General features: G+C 38.2%; 2 protein-coding genes across 2 annotated transcripts; both read right to left on the reverse strand.

The window, feature by feature from the left end:
• Positions 1-10,625: 10,625 nt before the first annotated feature.
• Positions 10,626-18,610, reverse strand: LOC106088932 (uncharacterized). Its single transcript, XM_059367127.1, has 2 exons — positions 18,317-18,610; positions 10,626-11,532 (listed from the first exon to the last, which is right to left on the reverse strand). Exon 2 carries the CDS (start codon positions 11,526-11,528, stop codon positions 10,626-10,628), a length of 903 nt encoding a protein of 300 aa, XP_059223110.1. The 5' UTR covers positions 11,529-11,532; positions 18,317-18,610.
• On the reverse strand, positions 11,655-16,901 carry LOC131996928 (uncharacterized). Its single transcript, XM_059367128.1, has one exon. It carries the CDS (start codon positions 16,899-16,901, stop codon positions 11,655-11,657), a length of 5,247 nt encoding a protein of 1,748 aa, XP_059223111.1.
• Positions 18,611-19,412: the final 802 nt, after the last annotated feature.

Consider the following 19,412-nt stretch of genomic DNA (forward strand, 5'->3'; position numbering starts at 1 on the left):
TTATTACCCAATTTCGCTGAAAATTGAATCAGCAAGTTGTTTTAAGGCACCCACCATCGGACCCAAATATGATAAAGATGGTAATGCATTTAGATATAGTTGTCATGTAGACCGATATACTGATAAAGGGTCTGAAGTTCATAAAAGCTTTATTTATTACCCGATTTCGTCGAAATTTTAAATAGTGAGTTGGTTTAAGCCTCTCGACATCCGACCCACATATGAGTCAGATCAAACTTTATAGATATAGGTGTCATATAGACTGATCTTCGAATTTAGTGTCTTAATCCCACAAAATATAGATTTTGTCTCAAAATGTAACTTGTATATTAGTTCTCGGGACCTGAATAAAATATGATCGAAACCAGCCACTATTAAGATATAACAACGGATATAGTAGTGAAGTTATAATAAAATAGGATGATTATTATATCCTTGTTTAATTTGATCCAGATCGGTCCAGATTTGCTTATAAATGCCATTTAGAACGATCTCTCGATTTATAGTCTTGGCCCAATAAAAGGGACTTATGTTAGGCTATTCGACATCCGTGTCCCATATGTTTCAGATCGGTCTATATTTGGATATAGCTGCCATAAAGTCCAATATTTTGTTCTACAAAATTGAACAGTGACTTATAATTATTAGACCACTCAATGTCTGTGCCGAATTTGGGTGCTTAAATTATCCAATTTTCACCGGATTGTGATGAAAGGGGGTTTACATATATACCCGAGGTGGTGGGTATCCAAAGATCGGCGCTGCCGAACTTAATGTCTTTTTATACCCACCACCGTAGGATAGGGAGCATTTTCATTTAGTCATTCGGTTTGCAACACATCGAAATATCTATTTCCGATCCTACAAAGTATTTCGAATCGTCGTAAAATTCTAAGACGATTTAACGATGTTCGTGTGTCCGTCTGTCTGTTGTAATCACTCTAGAGCCTACAAAAATTGAGATATTGAGCTAAATTTTGACACATATTCGTCTTTTTGATGCACGCTGGTTAAGTTCTTGAACGGGCCATATTGGACCATATTTGGATATAGCTGCTATATAGATCGATTTTCCGATAAATGCCAATGAAAACTTTATTTTTCATCCGATTTCGCTGAAATTTAAAACAGGTGGTTATTTTAAGCTTCCCGACATCTGACGTAAATATGGTTCAGATCGGACTATATTTAGATATAGCTGAAGGCCTTTAAAGCTTTATTTGTTGCCCCATTTCGCTGAAATTTGGAGTAATGCGCAGTTTTAAGTCTCCCAACATCCGACCCGAATATGGTACAGATAGGACTACATTTAGATACAGCTGTCATATAGACCAATCTGCCGATAAAGGGTCTGAAGCCCATAAAAGCTTTATTTTTCAACCGATTTCGATGAACTTTGAAACAGTGAGTTTTTCTGAGCCTCACGATACCCGACCTTAATATGGTTCAGATCGGTTTATAATTGGACATATCGGCCAAAAAGACCAATATTTTGTTCTACAAAATTGAATAATGACATATTTATCAGACCACTCAATGTCCGTGCCGAATTTGGTTGCTTAAGTTGTCCAATTTTCCCCGGATTTTGACGAAATGGAATTTGTATGTATACCCGAGGTGGTGGGTATCCAAAGTTCTGCCCGGCCGAACTTAATGCCTTTTTACTTGTTTGTTATTGCTCTGCTAATGTGCACATGATTGACATGGCCTTTTGTATCCAATTTTAATGAAAAAAGGTTATGGATAGTACTCATTCAATGGTGATTACAAGCATCCACTGAGACACACATATGTGTTATATTTTTATACCCAACACCATAGGATGGGGCTACACTAATCTGGTCATTCCGTTTGTAACACCTCGATATATTCATCTAAGATCACACAAAATATTTATATTCTCGACCGTCTCGACGTTCTGAATCGATCTAGCCATGTCCGTCCGTCCGTCGGTCGAAATCATGTAGTGTTCTTTCCAACAACTGTGCCCAGTACGGTCCGAATCGATCTTTAACCTGATATAACTCCCATATAAACCGATCTCCCGATTTGACTTCTTGAGCCCTTACAAGCCGCAATTGTTTTCCGATTTAGCTAAAATTTTGCAGATTGTGTTCTGTCATGAATTCCAACAACTGCGCCAAGTACGGTTTAAATCGGTTTAAAACCTGGTATAGCTCCCATATAAACTGGCCTCTCGGTTATCTTTGTTCGGTTGTTAGAAGCTTTAATTATTGGTGGTTTGACAAAGTTTGGTATGTAGAATAAAATTATACCTTTCAACTAAATTCACAAAATTCGGCCCGGCCGAACTTAGCACGCATTAACTTGTTTCAATCTAAAAATTTTGAGAATGTAATTTTTTTGTTGAAATATTTCTTATTAATTTATAATTTTCTCGAATCCGACTCCGTGCAAAATTGCTCGAATCCGACTCCATGACTCCGACTCCACAGTCCTGCTTTTAAGACATGCAATTTTTGTTGATTACCAACCCGTTGTAAATTTGGCTCAAAGTTCTATTGCTGTCTTGAATCAACCTCTTTATATGCGCTAATGGGAAGCAAAATTATGATGATGGAGCGTTTTTTGCTAAAGTTCAACAAAAGGAGGCCTTTGGGAATTCAATGCGCCTTTACACAGCCCAACTAAGTTTAAGATTAATTACATCACACTAGTTTATGGCAGTAATGAAGAGCTACTCTGTAAAGAATGAAAATTGTTATAGTCGTATATGTGTGTTTATCAGTGTAACGTTATGTTGTGTATCCTGAGGTATGCTCTTAGGTTCTCTAGCTAACTTTTCAAGAAAATAGTTGCTGAACTATTTTTGGCAAGACTACAACAATTTTATTATTTCAAGGCATTTGGATAAAAAAAAAACTAGGCAATTTAAATGCACTAAATATACAACTTACATACATATATATGGCCAGTAATATTTACGGTATACTACCAAGACAAAACCCTAAAGATGGAATTTCTATATTCATCTCTAAGCAATCTAACAGATTGAAATATGGCAATTATTCTTAATTAATGATCAATAGAATTTAATTTGTAAGCCATTAATGCAAAAATTTGAATAAAAAATGTCAAATTTAAACAGAAACAACAATTAAAAGCGTGCTAAGTTCGGCCGGGCCGTATCTTATACACCCTCCACCCTCCATTATCAAGTTCTTCCACCGACATGCCTTTACAGGCAAACAAAGTATAATAGATAAGAATTGCTATGCTTTTGGAGCTCTATCAGGGTACAAACCGATTCGGGCCATACTTGGATGTTAGAGATCACAGTTGAAGTCATTGTGCAAAATTTCTTCCAAATCGAATAAGAATTGCGCCCTAAAAGGGCTCAAGAAGTGAAATCAGGAGATTGGTTTATATGGGAGCTTTATATACAGATTCACCACATATTTGTCAAGTATGTTGAAGGTCGTAGGAGAAGTCGTTGAACCAAATTTCATTCAAATCGGATAAAAATTGCGCCCTTTAGAAGCTCTAGAAATATAATTGGGAGATCGGTTTATGTGGGTGCCAGGGACGTAGCCAAGGTTTTATTTGGGGGGAGGTCTTTTTGGGAGGGGGACACCCCCCATTTTGTCAAAATCGAAAATTGCCAAAATTCTTCTGCTACTGTGAAATTGGTAAAGGTACCAACATTTTTGTTTTGAAAATTGTGCTCGCTATTGGGTACAGGAACTGACCCATCGGCGGTGACATTTGCTCATAAAAACAGAGCTGAATTTTTTACTGATTGCCAACACACGAGATATAGGCCGATCCTAAACCTTCAAAGAATTCAAAGTGTGGTTGTCTTTGCGAATATCTTATACTTATAGTGAAAGTTTCGGCGAATCAGCATCAATTTTTTGATGAAATTTTTTCATTTGCGCTTATTTTTGCACTCAAACTAGTTTTACGATTTAAACAGGCTATTGTTTGTATCGGTCTATTGGATTTAAATGATTTTTATTTCCATAAAATTTTACGTAAACAAACTGAAAACATTATGCAACTACAATATATTTGTTTTATAAATTAAAACAAGTAAAAAGGCGTTAAGTTCGGCCGGACCGAACTTTTGATACCCACCACCTCGGGTATATATGTAAGCCACCTTTCGTCCAAATCCGGCGAAAAATGCACACCTTATGCCCCATAGCAGCTATATCGTAATATGTTCCGATTTGGACCAAATACTTATAAGTACAAGTCATTGTTCAATTGTGTATAACAAACTATTGGCCTTTTAAGTAACTTTATCTAAAAATAAACCGATCTGAGCCATAAACGACACGGATATCGAAAAGCCTAACATAGGGTTCCGTCAATTCAAGACTGTGCCTATGGCAGCAGTGCCTCGCACTTGACTTCAAGGTTCATCTCAGTAACCGATTGGAAAACTCTTCCTCTCCTTCCAGGTTTCCTATCGTCGCCTCGATTATGCCGCGATGGTATGAGCTGCTCCCATCCTCAATCCATTCTCCCATCGCCTTAAGTCTCATAGCCGCAGTGGCTGCCTCACATTTAATCTGTATATCTACGGGTCGGATATCTAGAAGTCTCCAGTGCCCTTGTTGGCGTGGTCCTCATCGCTCCGCCTATGCCAAGACAACATGTTCTCTGAACCAGTTGTATGATCCTTATGTTGCACTTTTTCTCCATAGCAGTCCACCAAACTACTGAGGCGTAAGTAAGTATTGGTCTAATTACGCTTCTGTGGAGGCAGTGGACTATCCTCGGATTCTGGCCCGATTTCGAGGCTACGGCCCGTCTCCATAATACACAACATCTGTGAGCCTTCTCAGTACGCTCCTGAATGTTTCCTGTCCAAGATCACACCTAAGTATTTGACCTTGTCAGATATCGAAATCGTCTTATTGAGGAAACGTTGTGCCTTAAATTGGCCCACCTTCGTCTTCCTCATGAACAGGCATATTTCAGTCTTTTCTGGGTTATCATTGAGACCTCTGGGTCTAGCTCAGTCATATGCCATATGCAAGACCATTTCGGCCCTTCTGCATAGCTCGTTCGGATCCTTACCTCTTAGAAGTATTATAATATCGTCTGCAGAGATGGTCCGTAAGACGATTTTTTAGGTTTCCGACTGTCAAAAAGTTGTAAAAGTCGAAAACGTCGTATACTTGTATAAAACGTAGAAAAAGTCGCAAACGTCATAAACCTTAATAACTCAGTGTAAAAGTTTGATTTTTAACAAATAGTATTGTCACTTATTTGTTGTATATAGAAGAGTTTATATGTAAAAAAATTTCGCAATAAAAGAAATATTAAGTTTTTTTTTTAATTTTTGCATTTACATTTTTCACACAATAAATTGGAAATATACGCAAATTTCAAGTCAATTTATAAAGTAACGTTTAAGGATTTTTTTGTGAAGCACAAAATCAATAAATTATTAGTTTTCATCAATTATATTTAGAAATTGCAATTATTTTGTATCCTTTTGCAAAATTATTTGCTTCTCCCGTTTTAATTTGCTTTTTGAAAGCTGTTGTAAACGACATATGTTAAAAATGCATGACATCTGAGGAAGTGTCAAGTGAAACGGTACATGGAGTGTTAATACTTATGCCAAAATTTTTAGTTAATCAGATCAAAAATTCGACAAATTTTCGTTCGAATTTTTTTTTCTGTCAGAAACCTAGTTTTTTGGCTAGGTTTACGACGTTTTCGACGTATGTAATATACGTCGGAAATGTATGTCATATACGTCACTGTTTCTGACAGGCCATCTCTGATCGTCTGCATAGCAGACGGGTTCAAATCCCTCCTCAGTCAGCATCCGCAATAGGTCATTTATAGTGGTCACCCATAGGAGTGGCGAAAAAATGCCCCCCTGTGGCGTGCCCTGTGCCACTTTCTCCCTTATATTTATGCCATGGGACACAAAATTTATCCACCTGTTTTTTAGCATATGGTTTATCCAGTCTCTAAGGACCGGGTCCACCCGATACTGGTCTAAGGATTGGATCAGTCTGTCGGTCTGCACATTGTTAAAAGCCACCTCGATGTCAATGCATACCGCCATTGTGTACGTTTTGGCATAGAAGGATTATTCTATTGTAAGCACAACCTCGTGCAGAGCAGTCTCCACCGACCTTCCCTTGACATAGGCATGCTGTTTGTATTTGAGCAGTTCGCTGGATGTCATACTCTTTATCACGGTGTCCACAATACGTTCCAATGGTTTTGAGTAGAAAGGACGTAAGGCTTATGGGTCTGTAGGCCTATGGTGTCGCATAACTTGTCTCGCCGAGCTTAGGTATAAACACCACCCTTACCTCCTGCCTCCTGATCCCACCTTTGCAGTCGTAATCCTGTTGACATTTTCGTCCATGCCTTTTATGCTAGGACAATCTAAATTATCTTGCCCAAGTCTTCTACTGAATAGCCTTCCGAATTTTGTCCAGTTGGTTTTCAACTTATTCCGGAAGCTTATCGGTTTCAGCCCTGGCCGTGCTATTCTAAACCTAATGTAGCGACGGTCAGAGAAACCTCATCAATTAGATTTTCCGAACATATCGTCACATTTAATACCTCCTCCCTAGTCCTATTTACAAAGGTAGCGGTGTTGCCAATATTAAGTGTTATCAGGTCATTAGTATTCAAGAACTCTGCCAGGGCCCCGCTTATTAGTGTTGTTATTACCCCACGAAATGTGGTGAGAGAGGTGAGGTGAGAGGTGGCGGTGTCGGAGAGTTAAAAAGCATATAAAGTGATGCAAGGTATGGTGGATCATACCTTGCATCACTTTATATGTCTCATCACTGTTGCATCCCACGTTGATAACTCTGGGGAAAATTTATAATTTAAATTTGTATGACAAACTAGCTGACCCGCGCCCGCTCCGCTGCGCTTCTTTTACTTTATATGGAATAAAAGTTTCTTTGGAATATTTATTTTCGATAATTAAAGATCTTTTAGTGAAATACCATGCTAACTTGACTTACAGTTTAACAATATAAGTGCCTTTATCTGAATCCCATATGATCTTTATTCGTCTACGAATTTAAGTTTGGATGTAAGGTGTACTCCATTCTTAAAATACTTCATTTCAGCCCGATATTCTCATGATGTCTGATTTAGTGGTGTTTTCGGGGGAGAGATGGCCCCCCAGTTACTTGGCCCTGAAAAAATATCAGCATCGTGCTCTTCTCTTAAATACCATTTATTTAAACCCCATATAGCCATTGGCTTAAGAGGAGTTTACAGGATGAGGCGTCCCCCCAACACATGGCCCCAAAATAGGTTATCAAATTCGTTTTCTAGTCTCAAATACCTTTCATTTAAGGGGGAGTTTTGGGGAAGGGGTTGGCCCCCAGAAAATTGGTCCCGAAAGTGGGTATCAATTCTTGCTCTACCCCCCAATACCTTTCATTTAAGCCCCACATTGACATGGTCGGTAAGTATGCCAGATTTAAGGGTGTTTTGGGGTGTGGGGTGGTCCTCCAAACTCTATTCTCATATATTTGAATCCCATATTGACACTAAACCCCCTTCACTAAAACCCCTTATTGAAAAAGCCAACAAATATGTCCTGTTTTGGGTATGGGCCCTAAAAACTATGAATATCGAGCTCCACTGCCTTGAAGACCCAAAATGTCTTAGTGAGCAAATACGTCCTATTTGGTGGTTGTTGTGGTGGTGGGACGTCCGCTTGACAGTTGGCCCCTAATGTTGATATCAGATACGTGGCCTTCTTCCAAATACCTTTAATTTGAGCCCAATATTTCCATAGTCGGCAAACGTGACCGGCTTGGGGGGTTTTTTGGGGGATGGGCGGCCATTCAATGAGTTGGCCTTAAAATATATATCGGATTCGTGTTCCACTCTAAAAACCCTCTTATTTGAGCCTCATATTGCAATATTCAGAAAATACTTACTATTTGGTTGATGTTGTGGGGGAGGGGTGGCCCATAGACACTTTTCCCGAATATTGATATCAAATTCATGCTTACAAATACCTTTCATTTGAGTCCCATATAGCCATGGTCGGTAAATATGTCCGATTTAGGGGTGTTTTGGGGCTTTGGGTGGTCCCCCTAGCACTTGGTCCGACAATTGGACAATCATTGGTCCTCCAGTAAATGGGCTTCTTGGGAGTAGGTGATGATCTCATCGTCTGCTCCCTGTTCTTTAGACTGCATTGACTTTCCTGCCACTGCAATGCCTGATGTCATCGTTTTAGGTTCTATGTCCAGTCTAGTCTTCCGACTTTTTATAAAGTCGGTAATGGTTCCATCGTCGGGTCCCTGTTCATTAAGCTTTATTGGGTTTTCATTCCCTGTACTGCCTGATGTTTCAATACTAGGATCTTTGCCTATCTTAGCCTTACAAATCTTAAGTAAATGGGCTTTTTGGCAGTAGGTGATGGTACCATCATCGGCTCCCTGTTCGTTGGGTTGCATTGAGACTCCTGTCGCTGCGCTGCCTAATTTTTCAATATTAGGAACCTTTACCTATCCCGTTTTTCCGAATCTTTAAGTCGGTTATTTGCAATACAGTTGCAGTTGTAAAATTTTTTCTTTCTTTGCCCAATAATCAAATGGCCTAGCGGCGTAGTACAAAACTAGCTCTTGTAGATAAAAGACTGCTGACTAATATTATTTTTACACATTTCCTCACTTAAGGTGAGTATTAATTTCGTGTTTTACAGCAAAAATTAATTAATGAAAAAAATCGGCAGAGCCCGGCCGAGATTCGAACCTAGGCACACGGAGCAATAGCGAGAGCCGTTGTCTTTGTCTAGCGTTCGAAGCCATCAATACAACTTCCAACAGATCCGAACAGAATCATGTGTACGTCAGAAGTAGTGCAATTGTCATAGAAAAAAAATCTGTCAATATACAAAAACACAGGCTTTGGGAAAAAGCACAGCTATTAGACAGGGTTGTCGAGCGTGGTTAATGTGGTAATTGCATCATAGATAATTAAAAATTGCGAAAATTAATATTTTTTTGATTACTTTTTTTTACACAATAGATTTTGAAACAAAAAGACTTTCTGATTTCATTCATAAGGACATTCCCATTATTTACGAACTAAATTTTAATAAAAGTGTTATGTTATCAGTGATTTTTTTGTAGTATTTCAAAAAAGTTATCGTAAAAAACATGGGTATTTCACTGTGAAATACGAACTTAGTGCCCACCTTTTGTAAACATGGAATTTGAATCGTTTAATTTCATTAAAGATAAGAAATTTATTAAACGCAAAATCTTTTCATTGTAAAAAGATTTTCTTGGAGCAAATATTTCACTACGCTCAAATCTACGGTCAAAGCCAACAGAACTAACAAATTTCTGCTAGAATTTTGTCCCTAAATCACTATGAGCTCTGTGTGAATTGCCTCAAATACTGTATTGTGAATTATGGAATTCCAAGGAAAGAAAGAAATGGTTTTATTGATGTAATTCAAATAATTTATGATTTAATATTACTTATAATCCTTTGGAACCGTCTTTCAGACTAACAAAAGAAATATCTAGTTTAAAAACACTTTTCAAATAACATTTTTTCTACAGATAAAATTTCATTTAAAATAATAAAACGAGAATTCAGAGGACATTAATATATTTAGAATTAAGTCTTAGAAAAAATTTCCTTAAATGTTTGTCTTTCGGAACAATTTTTATAAAAAATTGGTTGGAAAATTCCATGAAGATTTTGGGTTAAAAAAACTTTCAATAACATTTCGTGTAAAACATTCACACAAATTCTATCTTTTGCCAAATTACATTGCGATTCGGTCTTTGACAAAATTGCATTAACCAATTAACGACGGAAAATACACAAGAATAGAGCTGCCTTAGAAAAAATCTAGATCGAGCTAGGAAAGAGGTATCGTAATGAATATATGATAAACGATCCAAAAATATGATCGAAATTGTATTGTTCAGGACAAATAGCTGAATGGTAGGATAGCTTCGGAGTAAGCTGGAGCACCAAAGATCTATGCGAAAAAAATCTCTCTTGAGAGTATGTAAACCAACAGAATTATATATTCGATTGGTTTATAGCTCAAATGGTAAAGACCCCAATGAAATTGAAATGAAAGACAAGAAAATAAAACACAAGGAATTAGAATTGAATTTGGAATCAATTCTCGGAATTTTTATTTTCTTTGAACTAAGTCTTACCAATATGATGTGGATTGTTGAAAGGGCAGAACGGAATAGAAAGTTTCTACGGAAACTGCAATTCCAATATGGCTCACTTCGTGCAGCAAAAGGTATAAAGAGAGGCAAGAAAGTAATCAGATACTTTCTTGTCGCTCGAGGGCGGAATTACATTACTATTTAAATAGGAAAAATTGGGATTTTTAGATCCCCGAATGGGATAATATTTACGTCTTTTGACGTAAACATTCTGCCCGCCTTCCAGTATTACTGCAACAATAGGAAATGAGATATTTTGGAAATGCTTTAATAATATAATTATTTTTAAAAAGTGTATTTAAATCAAAAATGGAATTCATAAACTTAAATATTGGCAATTCAGTTTAGATAGAATAGAAATTTAAAATAGTTCTGGATTGTACTTCAAACTAACTAATATTATATATATATATATATATATATATATATGTATTTTTGAACTTAAGGTGAAAATGTACCATACAAAATCATTCCAAATGCAGTATTCTGGGCTGTCGGAAGACCAGTTTTTATGTAGATGCCATCAAGAACAATACGAGAATAAATGTCAACCCCCACTACAATGTCTATAGCAGAGGATTTGTAGAAATTGCTGTCTGCAAGGATTAAGTTTTGGAAATTGGATTTGATGGATTCCGGTAGGGATTTTTTGGGGGTGGTTGTACTGATCCGATTATTGACCCTCAGCGTGGCTTTAAGCTTATAGTTGGAATCAACACATGACCATAAAGTGACGGGACAGATAATTTCATTGTCCAGCTCTAGGGTTGTTAAATTTAGCTTGTCTGCAAACTTTTTGGAAATCCAACTCATGCGGGAGGCCGTGTCCAGCAAACATCGGGCTAGACGTTTTCCTTCTTTTGTCTGAATTTTTACAATAGCTGTAGGAAGCAAAGTTGCTGCATTTTGTTGAAGAATTGAACTGAGAGACATGGAAATTGAAGGCAAACTGTCCTTTTCACAGGACTCTTTCGTATCGGTTTTTTCCCTCCGCGTGGCCGTTGTTGGTTGAATTCCAATAGATGAGTGTCTAGACATTTTCCGTTGATCCGTTTTAGTAGAAGAAGAAGACAAACTTTTACGAAGTCGTGAATTCACATGAAGGAGTGAATGATGTTTTTCATGGCAATGTGTACAGCCCGTCCTTGTGAAACAGGACCCCTGAGAGTGGGAATGGGCGAGGCAATTTGTACAATACCCATATTTCTTCACAGCTGCCAATCTTTCCGATACGTTCAAGTTTTGAAATCTCTTACAGACCCTAAGTCCATGAGGCCTTCGACATAATCTGCAAACAAATGTTGTTTTGCCCCTCTGTAGCTTTGATTTTTCAATGGAGTTCATACTGCTGTAAAGGAAAGGATATTAGAATTCGGGATTCAAGAAAAATTAAAGATTAAACATAAAGATAACAAACTAGGATAAAAAGGTATATTTTTGGTAAGGATGAGGACTAATTTGGAAAGCTATTTAGGAAATTTCATTTGAAATCACGACTAATTTCGTGATTGGTCTTGTTATAGTACCCTTTTGGGTAAGGATATCAGCAACTCTAACGCGTTTATCGTCACCACGGTGGACCTTGGTGATTCTACCAAGTCGCCAACTATTAGGAGGTAAGTTCTCCTCCTTAATAACAACCAGCATTTGTTCTTTTAGATCTTCTGTGGGTTTCTTCCATTTATGGCGTTTTTGCAACTCCTTCAGATACTCGTTTTTCCATCGCACACAGAAAATTTGATGAAAAGTCTTCAGTCTTTGCCAACGGTTTTGGATAGAAATGCGTGTTTGGCTTATTTCTGGTTCCAAGGGAGCTAAGATCGGGGATCCAATTAAGAAATGTCCTGGTGTCAAAGCTGCTAGATCTGTTGGATTTTGTGAACTTGGAGAAATTGGCCTGGAATTAAGGCATGCTTCAATTTTGGATAGCAGTGTTTGGAATTCTTCGAATGTGAATTTTTGAAGACCTATAGTTTTCTTAAAATGCTGCTTAAAACTTTTGACCCCAGCCTCCCATAATCCTCCCATATGGGGGGCTCCGGGCGGAATGAAGTGCCATGTCAAATTTTGATGGGCATAGTTGGAAGTTATTGCCTTATGTGACGTTTGAATGAATTCTTTTGCCATTATTCGGGATGCTCCCACAAACGTAGTTCCATTATCTGAATGTAAGTGTAGAGGGCAGCCCCGTCTGGAGATAAAACGACTAAATGCTGCAAGGAAAGAGGAAGTGGACAAGTCTGATGTCGTTTCTAAATGTATCGCCTTAGTGGAAAAACAAACGAACACACACACGTATGCTTTGGAAATACGACAGCATCTGCCTGCATAGCTTTTCATCTCGAACGGACCTGAAAAATCCAGTCCTGTATGAGTAAAAGGTCGGGAAATCTCACAACGTTCAGGAGGCAACGCTGCCATCATTTGTTGTTGAAATTTCTTCTTGTAAATTATACAAGTTTTGCAACGATGAATTGTAGTTTTTATTAGGTTTTGTACTTTAGGAATCCAGTATTGAGTTCGCACCAAACGAAGTACAAGTTGGTTTCCGCCATGTAGACTGATTTGGTGAATAAATTGGATTAGAAGGCGGGAATATTGACAGTTGTAGGGAAGAAGAATTGGATGTCTCTCGTTGTAGGATAACATTGGAGATAATTCTAATCTTCCGCATACACGCATAATTCCTTCAGCATCAACAAATGGATTTAGGGATAAAAGTGGACTCGTTGATGGAATTGTCTTTTTGGAACTAAGCACCATGTACTCATTTGGATAAAACGCCTTTTGGTAAATGGATATAAGTTGTTTTCGGACAAAAAGGATTTCGGAATTTGTGATTTTGTTATCGGATCGATGGTAGTTAGATCGAAATTTGGGGTGCGTGTTGAAATAAAAACGATAGACGTACGCAATAACTCTTAGTGCTCTGGAAAACGAGGAAAATCGCTCAAGCACATCATCGAAGTTTTGGAAATAAGTGAAATGGACCTTTATTGGTTTTTTCTCCAGATCAGTTTCCTCGATTTCTTCAGTAGTGTTTTTCGGCCAATGTTTTGAATCTTTAGATAACCAAGTTGGTCCGTTCCACCATAGTTTACTATTTATTAACTCGCTTGGATAGGTACCTCGACTCGCTAAATCCGCAGGATTGTGTTCAGACTCCACATGAGACCATTTTGAGGGATCTACTACTTGAGTTATTCTGGAAACCCTATTTGCCACAAATGTATTCCAACAACAGGGTGGTTTCGCAAGCCACGACAAGACTATAGTTGAATCAGTCCAACAAAATAAGGAGTAGTCTTGAATGTCAAATTGAGGAAGTAAATTGTCCACCATTTCCGCTAACAGTGTGGCTCCACAAAGCTCTAATCTAGGAATCGACAAAGTCTTTAGTGGAGCCACTTTGGTTTTGGAACTAATCAAATGGGTTATAACAGAATTCGGATAAAGCACACGGATATAAATGGCTGCAGCATAGGCCTTTTCTGAGGCATCAGAAAACCCATGAAATTCGATGATGCCTTCAGGAGCATAACCAAACCATCTTGGAATTCTCATATTATCAATATTGGAATAATTGGCCTGAAAAGACTTCCACATAGAGAGAGGTTCAGGTGAAATGACTTCATCCCATTCGATATGATCCATCCATATTCTTTGCATTATGATCTTTGCGACTATAATGATAGGCGATAGCCAGCCGGCTGGATCGAATAATTTGGCTATCTGGGAAAGGACTTCTCTTTTCGAGTAGGAACAATCAGATGGAAATTGTGTTGTGGAAAAGAAAAACTCATCTGAATGCGCGTTCCAGTGTATTCCTAAAGTCTTGGCAGAACTACGATCCTCGAATTCCAAAAAGTCTGTTCTTAAAAGATAATCCGAGGGCAATCCATCAAGGATGGTTTTAGAATTAGAAATCCATTTTCTCATTTCGAATCCTGCCGAATGAAGAGCTTGGATAAGTTCATCCCTGGCGTCAATTGCCGTTTCAATAGAATGTGCCCCTAATAAAGCATCATCAACATACATACACTCCCTTAAGATTCGACTTGCCAAAGGGTACCTTTCCTGAACATCATTCGCCAATTGAATCATGGTACGAATGGCTAAATAGGGGGCACAATTTAGTCCAAATGTAACGGTCTTCAACTCGAATTCTTGGATGGGATCGTTTTGGCTTGTACGGAACAGAATCCGTTGGAAAGGGATATGAGAAGGATTGACCAGGATTTGTCTATACATCTTCTGTATATCTCCGTTTAGCACAAAACGATAAAATCGCCATTTAAGAATTAAAACAGTCAAATCATTCTGTAAAACAGGACCGGTGTAGAGGACATCATTCAAACTTACGCCGTTGGAAGAAGGAGAGGATGCATTGAACACTACTCGAACCTTGGTAGTTGTCCTTTCAGGCTTTACCACAGCGTGATGAGGTAAATAGTAGGATGATTGAGAAATAGAACCGGGAACTACCTGGGTCATATGATCTAAAGAGAGATATTCTATCAAGGAGTTATCATATTCCTTTTTCAACTCAGGATTTCGAAGGAGGCGTCCTTCATTGCGAAAGAATTGAGCCATTGCGTTAGACTTGGATTGTCCAAGACACAACTTATCGGGATAGTCTTGTTTAAATGGCAATGAAACCACGTATCTCCCTTCGAGATTCCTCTTCGTTGTCCTCTGATATAATTCTTCACAAAATCTATCGTCCTGGGATAAAACACGCTTCTGTGGAATATTTTCCACCTCCCAAAAGCGTGAAATCTCTTTATCTAAAGAAATTTCACAAAAAAACGATACGTGAGTTGAAAAGGACGAAAGTGTTCTCGACGAAATGGGGCCGGTCAGGATCCATCCAAATACAGTCTCCTGAGCCATTAAGGAACCACAAATATTATTTCGGTTTCTGGATAAAATTATAGAAGGAAAGACATCTGCTCCCAAAAGTAAGTCAATCTTTGCGCTCTCATAAAACCGAGGATCGGCCAGTTGAAGCGGTGGTAAATCCGACAGAGATTGCACATCTATAGTATTGGAAGGGAGATTGTTGGAAAGATGGGGGACCACCAATGCCGATACGATGAGCTCAAAGTCATCATCTATCTCCGAACCTATAGCAAAGCAACATTTCTTTTGGACCGCGGCTGAAATAGAATGATTCAAACCAGAAATTGTAGCCGAGACACGCTTGGTTGGAAGTCGAAGCATATTGGAAAGCCTCTCCGAAATGAATGACCCCTCGGAACCCGAATCAAGGAGGGCCCGAGCTCTATATATCTCGCCCGAGTGAAGAATTCTTACTAAAGTCGTCCCCAATAACACACCTTTAGAATTTGTAGCAAAACAACTTTGAACCACATTGCCTGTCGAACCTGTGGACTGTAGATTGGATATAGTAGAAGGGTGTGGTACAAACGGTGGAGGAAGTAGATCATTCCTTGGTGTCTGATTGGTATTGAAAGACGGTGCAGTAGGGCCCTTTTGTTGATCAGCTTCTCTATGTAGCAGAGTATTATGGCGCTTGCCGCATTTGTAGCAGGAGTGCTTACTCTTGCAGTCCTTGACTATATGCGCACTAGAAAAACAATTTAAGCACAAGTTATGTCTTTTAATCTCGGTCAATCTTTGATTATAATTCATGTCGAGAAACTTTGGACATTTTCTGATAACGTGGACCTCTTTGGGACAAAGCTTGCAAGTGGTCGGATTGACCTGCGCTTGAAACGTCCGCACTTTACCTGAATTGGATTTATTGTTGCCGTTAGTCTTGGATTTGGGACCGGTATTCGTAGAGGAATGCTCCTTGGAACCTCTGATTTCGGAAACTGATTCCAAAGTTCTATGCCGATTGGTCAGGAAATCATCAAAATCGGACCACTTGGGAATGGTGGTCTTATCATTCAAGGTCTGTTCCCAAAGCGTCAGGGTGGAGTCGGGAAGGCAATTTGAGCAAAGAAAGATGAAAATCGGATTCCAACTGTCGGTATCGATCTGATGATTTCTCAAAGTGGATATACATGAATTGATATCCCTCTGTAACTTCTTGAGAGAAGGTGCCGTTTCCGAATGGATGGCAGAAAGACCGAACAATGTCTTCAGCTGTTCATTAATGAGAACTCGCTTGTTGTCATACCGGGCGCATAAATTTGTCCAAGCTGTTCTGAAACCCTCATTAGTAAGTGGGCTTTTGGACACAATTTCATGTGCCTCGCCTTTCGTCTTCTGCGACAAATGAAACAACTTCTCCACTGGACTCAATTTGGAGTTTTGTATGCAAATCGCCGTGTATAAGTCCCGGAAGGTCGGCCATGATTTGAAATCACCGTGGAAAATATTCAATTCTATCGGAGGCAAATTGAAACTCGGATTGGTATTAGGAATTGTAGGCGAAACTGGGGAGGAGAATGTCTGAATAGTCTCGGTCAGTTTGGAGATGCAACGGCAGTACGTACAGTACGAAGTCTTATATTTCTCCTTAACGGACTCGATCTCCAGAACTACCCCACCATCATCTTTCTTCTCAGTAGATATATCGACAAGACATTTCTCGTAAGACATCTTCAGGCGAGACCAAATAGACTTTGCTTCATCCCTATGGGTCTCAAGAAGACAAAGCGATGAAACAGGCAGTTCATTCGCATTCAAAGCGGCCTCAAACTCGACCAAGTTGTCGGCCAATCGTATAAATTCCTCCAACGACATTATGTCTCGAAAACTCCCGTCAATGATAGCAGAAGACTCCAAAAGGACAGAAATAAGGAAATTTTACGAATATTTCGTCTGCCTCAAAAAACCTATAGTGAAAAACTCGTACAAGCGCTATGCTAGTTTTGGGAAAAATAAGTTTCTAAGCCAAGATACGGAAAATATAAACTTGGCAAAAAAACCAACACAAAAATCAAACCTTGTCTCAAAAGCTTGCCTTAAACCCGCATGGAAAACGGACAAGCTCAAAAAACGTGTTATCTTCAAATTTATGGAAATTTTTTGAGACCTTATTAAAATAACCAAATATACAATAGCTTGCAGGTCTTATGGAGATTTCATGGAAAAAAAAGAAAACAAAACTTCAGTCTGAACCAACGTACACAAATCATCCAATTGACTTGGCAACCCTATATACCTTTCTTCAAAGTATCTGGTGATGAACCAAAAAGATACAATTGTATGAAAAAGCGAACAATATATGTATGTCACAGATACACAAATTTCATTGGAAGCCTCATGCCCATATGATCATCACCTCAAAAGCAAAGAGGTCAACGAACTCTGAATTGGAGAAAGAAATTGGAAGTATTGGAAGTTTGTTTATGTTCCTGCTTCTTCTTGCAATTGCTCTCGTAGAAAATCAAAAAAAATCTAATCGTATAGAAAAAAATAAAACAACAAGAGATGAGTGGTCTGTCTCTCTAACCAACCTCCGCTTGCACTTGGATATTAGGGCTCCACACAAACCAGTTTGCACAATAAGATCCTAAGCCGGACTTAGCTTAAGAGAAAAAAAGAGAGTGGAGATGAATAACTCGAGTGCAATAAAAGCTCGGACATGCGCACAAACTAATCATAATAAATCAACAGAACTCTTGAGTGATATGATTTATTAACAGGGGACTTGTGCAGTAAATCCGGAGAGTAAATTGAGTGATATTCAATATCGCTCACTAGCAAATCAATGGGAGAGGGCATGCGCATTAGCAAGTCTCACTGCTGGAAATGGGATTTTTTTCCATATGTACATACGTGTGTATGTTGAAAAAAAAACCTGTAAGCGCGGATAAATCTTAAACCACGTTTTCTTTGGGATTGGATTCACACTGAAGTTTAAAACAACTCAACTATTCCACAAAATGTTTAAAAAAAATATAATTTTTGCAAGAACGGTTTTGTCTAAATATTTTGCTAATATTGGTTTAGTATAAAAAATAAACGTTTATGAAATGCATACAATGCAGACACTCGAATTCGTACAAAATTATACTTCGATTCGGAAATTTTATTTAACTTAGGAAAGCATATTTTGTTCAGAAATTGTACTCGTATTTTTCATTTTAATTATTTTTTTTTTTTTGAAAGTTACTTTAGCGCATTATTTTAACCAAATTCTGAATCTTCATTACCTTAGCAAACCCAACTCACAGTAAAGAGTCCATGAAAGTACCTGGGTTCCCAAATTAATGCCTCGTTGTCGGTATATTCGGCTTTTTTGGCTACGGCTTAAAATCCACACTTTATCCGCTTAAACGTAGGAAAATGTAAATTTGATGAACAGGGATTATGCGCTTCCTTTTCACTTTGTTGGTGCAGATAATATTGTGTTTCCAATCAGATCCTTTTAGTTATGAATTATGTCTTCGTATAATGGTAGCTCAATAATGTATTTAATCGATTTTGACAATAACGATGCGACAAATTTGCCGGCACCACCACAAAACATTCACTAAACAAAAAATGAGTGATACCAACGCGCTGTACGTACCTTTTGATAATCAAGACTGCGTGGGAGATGAAAAGCTCTGAGAGAGTGCTGCGTAATCCGGCTCGAAGGACCAAATGTTCAGGACAAATAGCTGAATGGTAGGATAGCTTCGGAGTAAGCTGGAGCACCAAAGATCTATGCGAAAAAAATCTCTCTTGAGAGTATGTAAACCAACAGAATTATATATTCGATTGGTTTATAGCTCAAATGGTAAAGACCCCAATGAAATTGAAATGAAAGACAAGAAAATAAAACACAAGGAATTAGAATTGAATTTGGAATCAATTCTCGGAATTTTTATTTTCTTTGAACTAAGTCTTACCAATATGATGTGGATTGTTGAAAGGGCAGAACGGAATAGAAAGTTTCTACGGAAACTGCAATTCCAATATGGCTCACTTCGTGCAGCAAAAGGTATAAAGAGAGGCAAGAAAGTAATCAGATACTTTCTTGTCGCTCGAGGGCGGAATTACATTACTATTTAAATAGGAAAAATTGGGATTTTTAGATCCCCGAATGGGATAATATTTACGTCTTTTGACGTAAACAGTATATATATAAATATAAATTGTTATCCAACTTCATACCACATTTAATAGCTTTTTTTCATACCTTCTTGAATTGGGAATTGAGTTAAGTACAATTTTGCAGCACACAAAATTTCAATCTACATTTAAACCTGTTGCCCGAAAACCGCACACAAAATTTCAATCTACATTTAAACCTGTTGCCTGAAA

This window comes from Stomoxys calcitrans, chromosome 4 (genome assembly GCF_963082655.1).
Source record: "Stomoxys calcitrans chromosome 4, idStoCalc2.1, whole genome shotgun sequence".
Lineage (NCBI taxonomy): Eukaryota > Metazoa > Arthropoda > Insecta > Diptera > Muscidae > Stomoxys > Stomoxys calcitrans.

Coding starts and splice junctions, on each gene's coding strand:
- LOC106088932 (XM_059367127.1), bottom strand. CDS start 11,528: ATGAACTCCATTGAAAAATCAAAGCTACAGAGGGGCAAAACAACATTT.
- LOC131996928 (XM_059367128.1), bottom strand. CDS start 16,901: ATGTCGTTGGAGGAATTTATACGATTGGCCGACAACTTGGTCGAGTTT.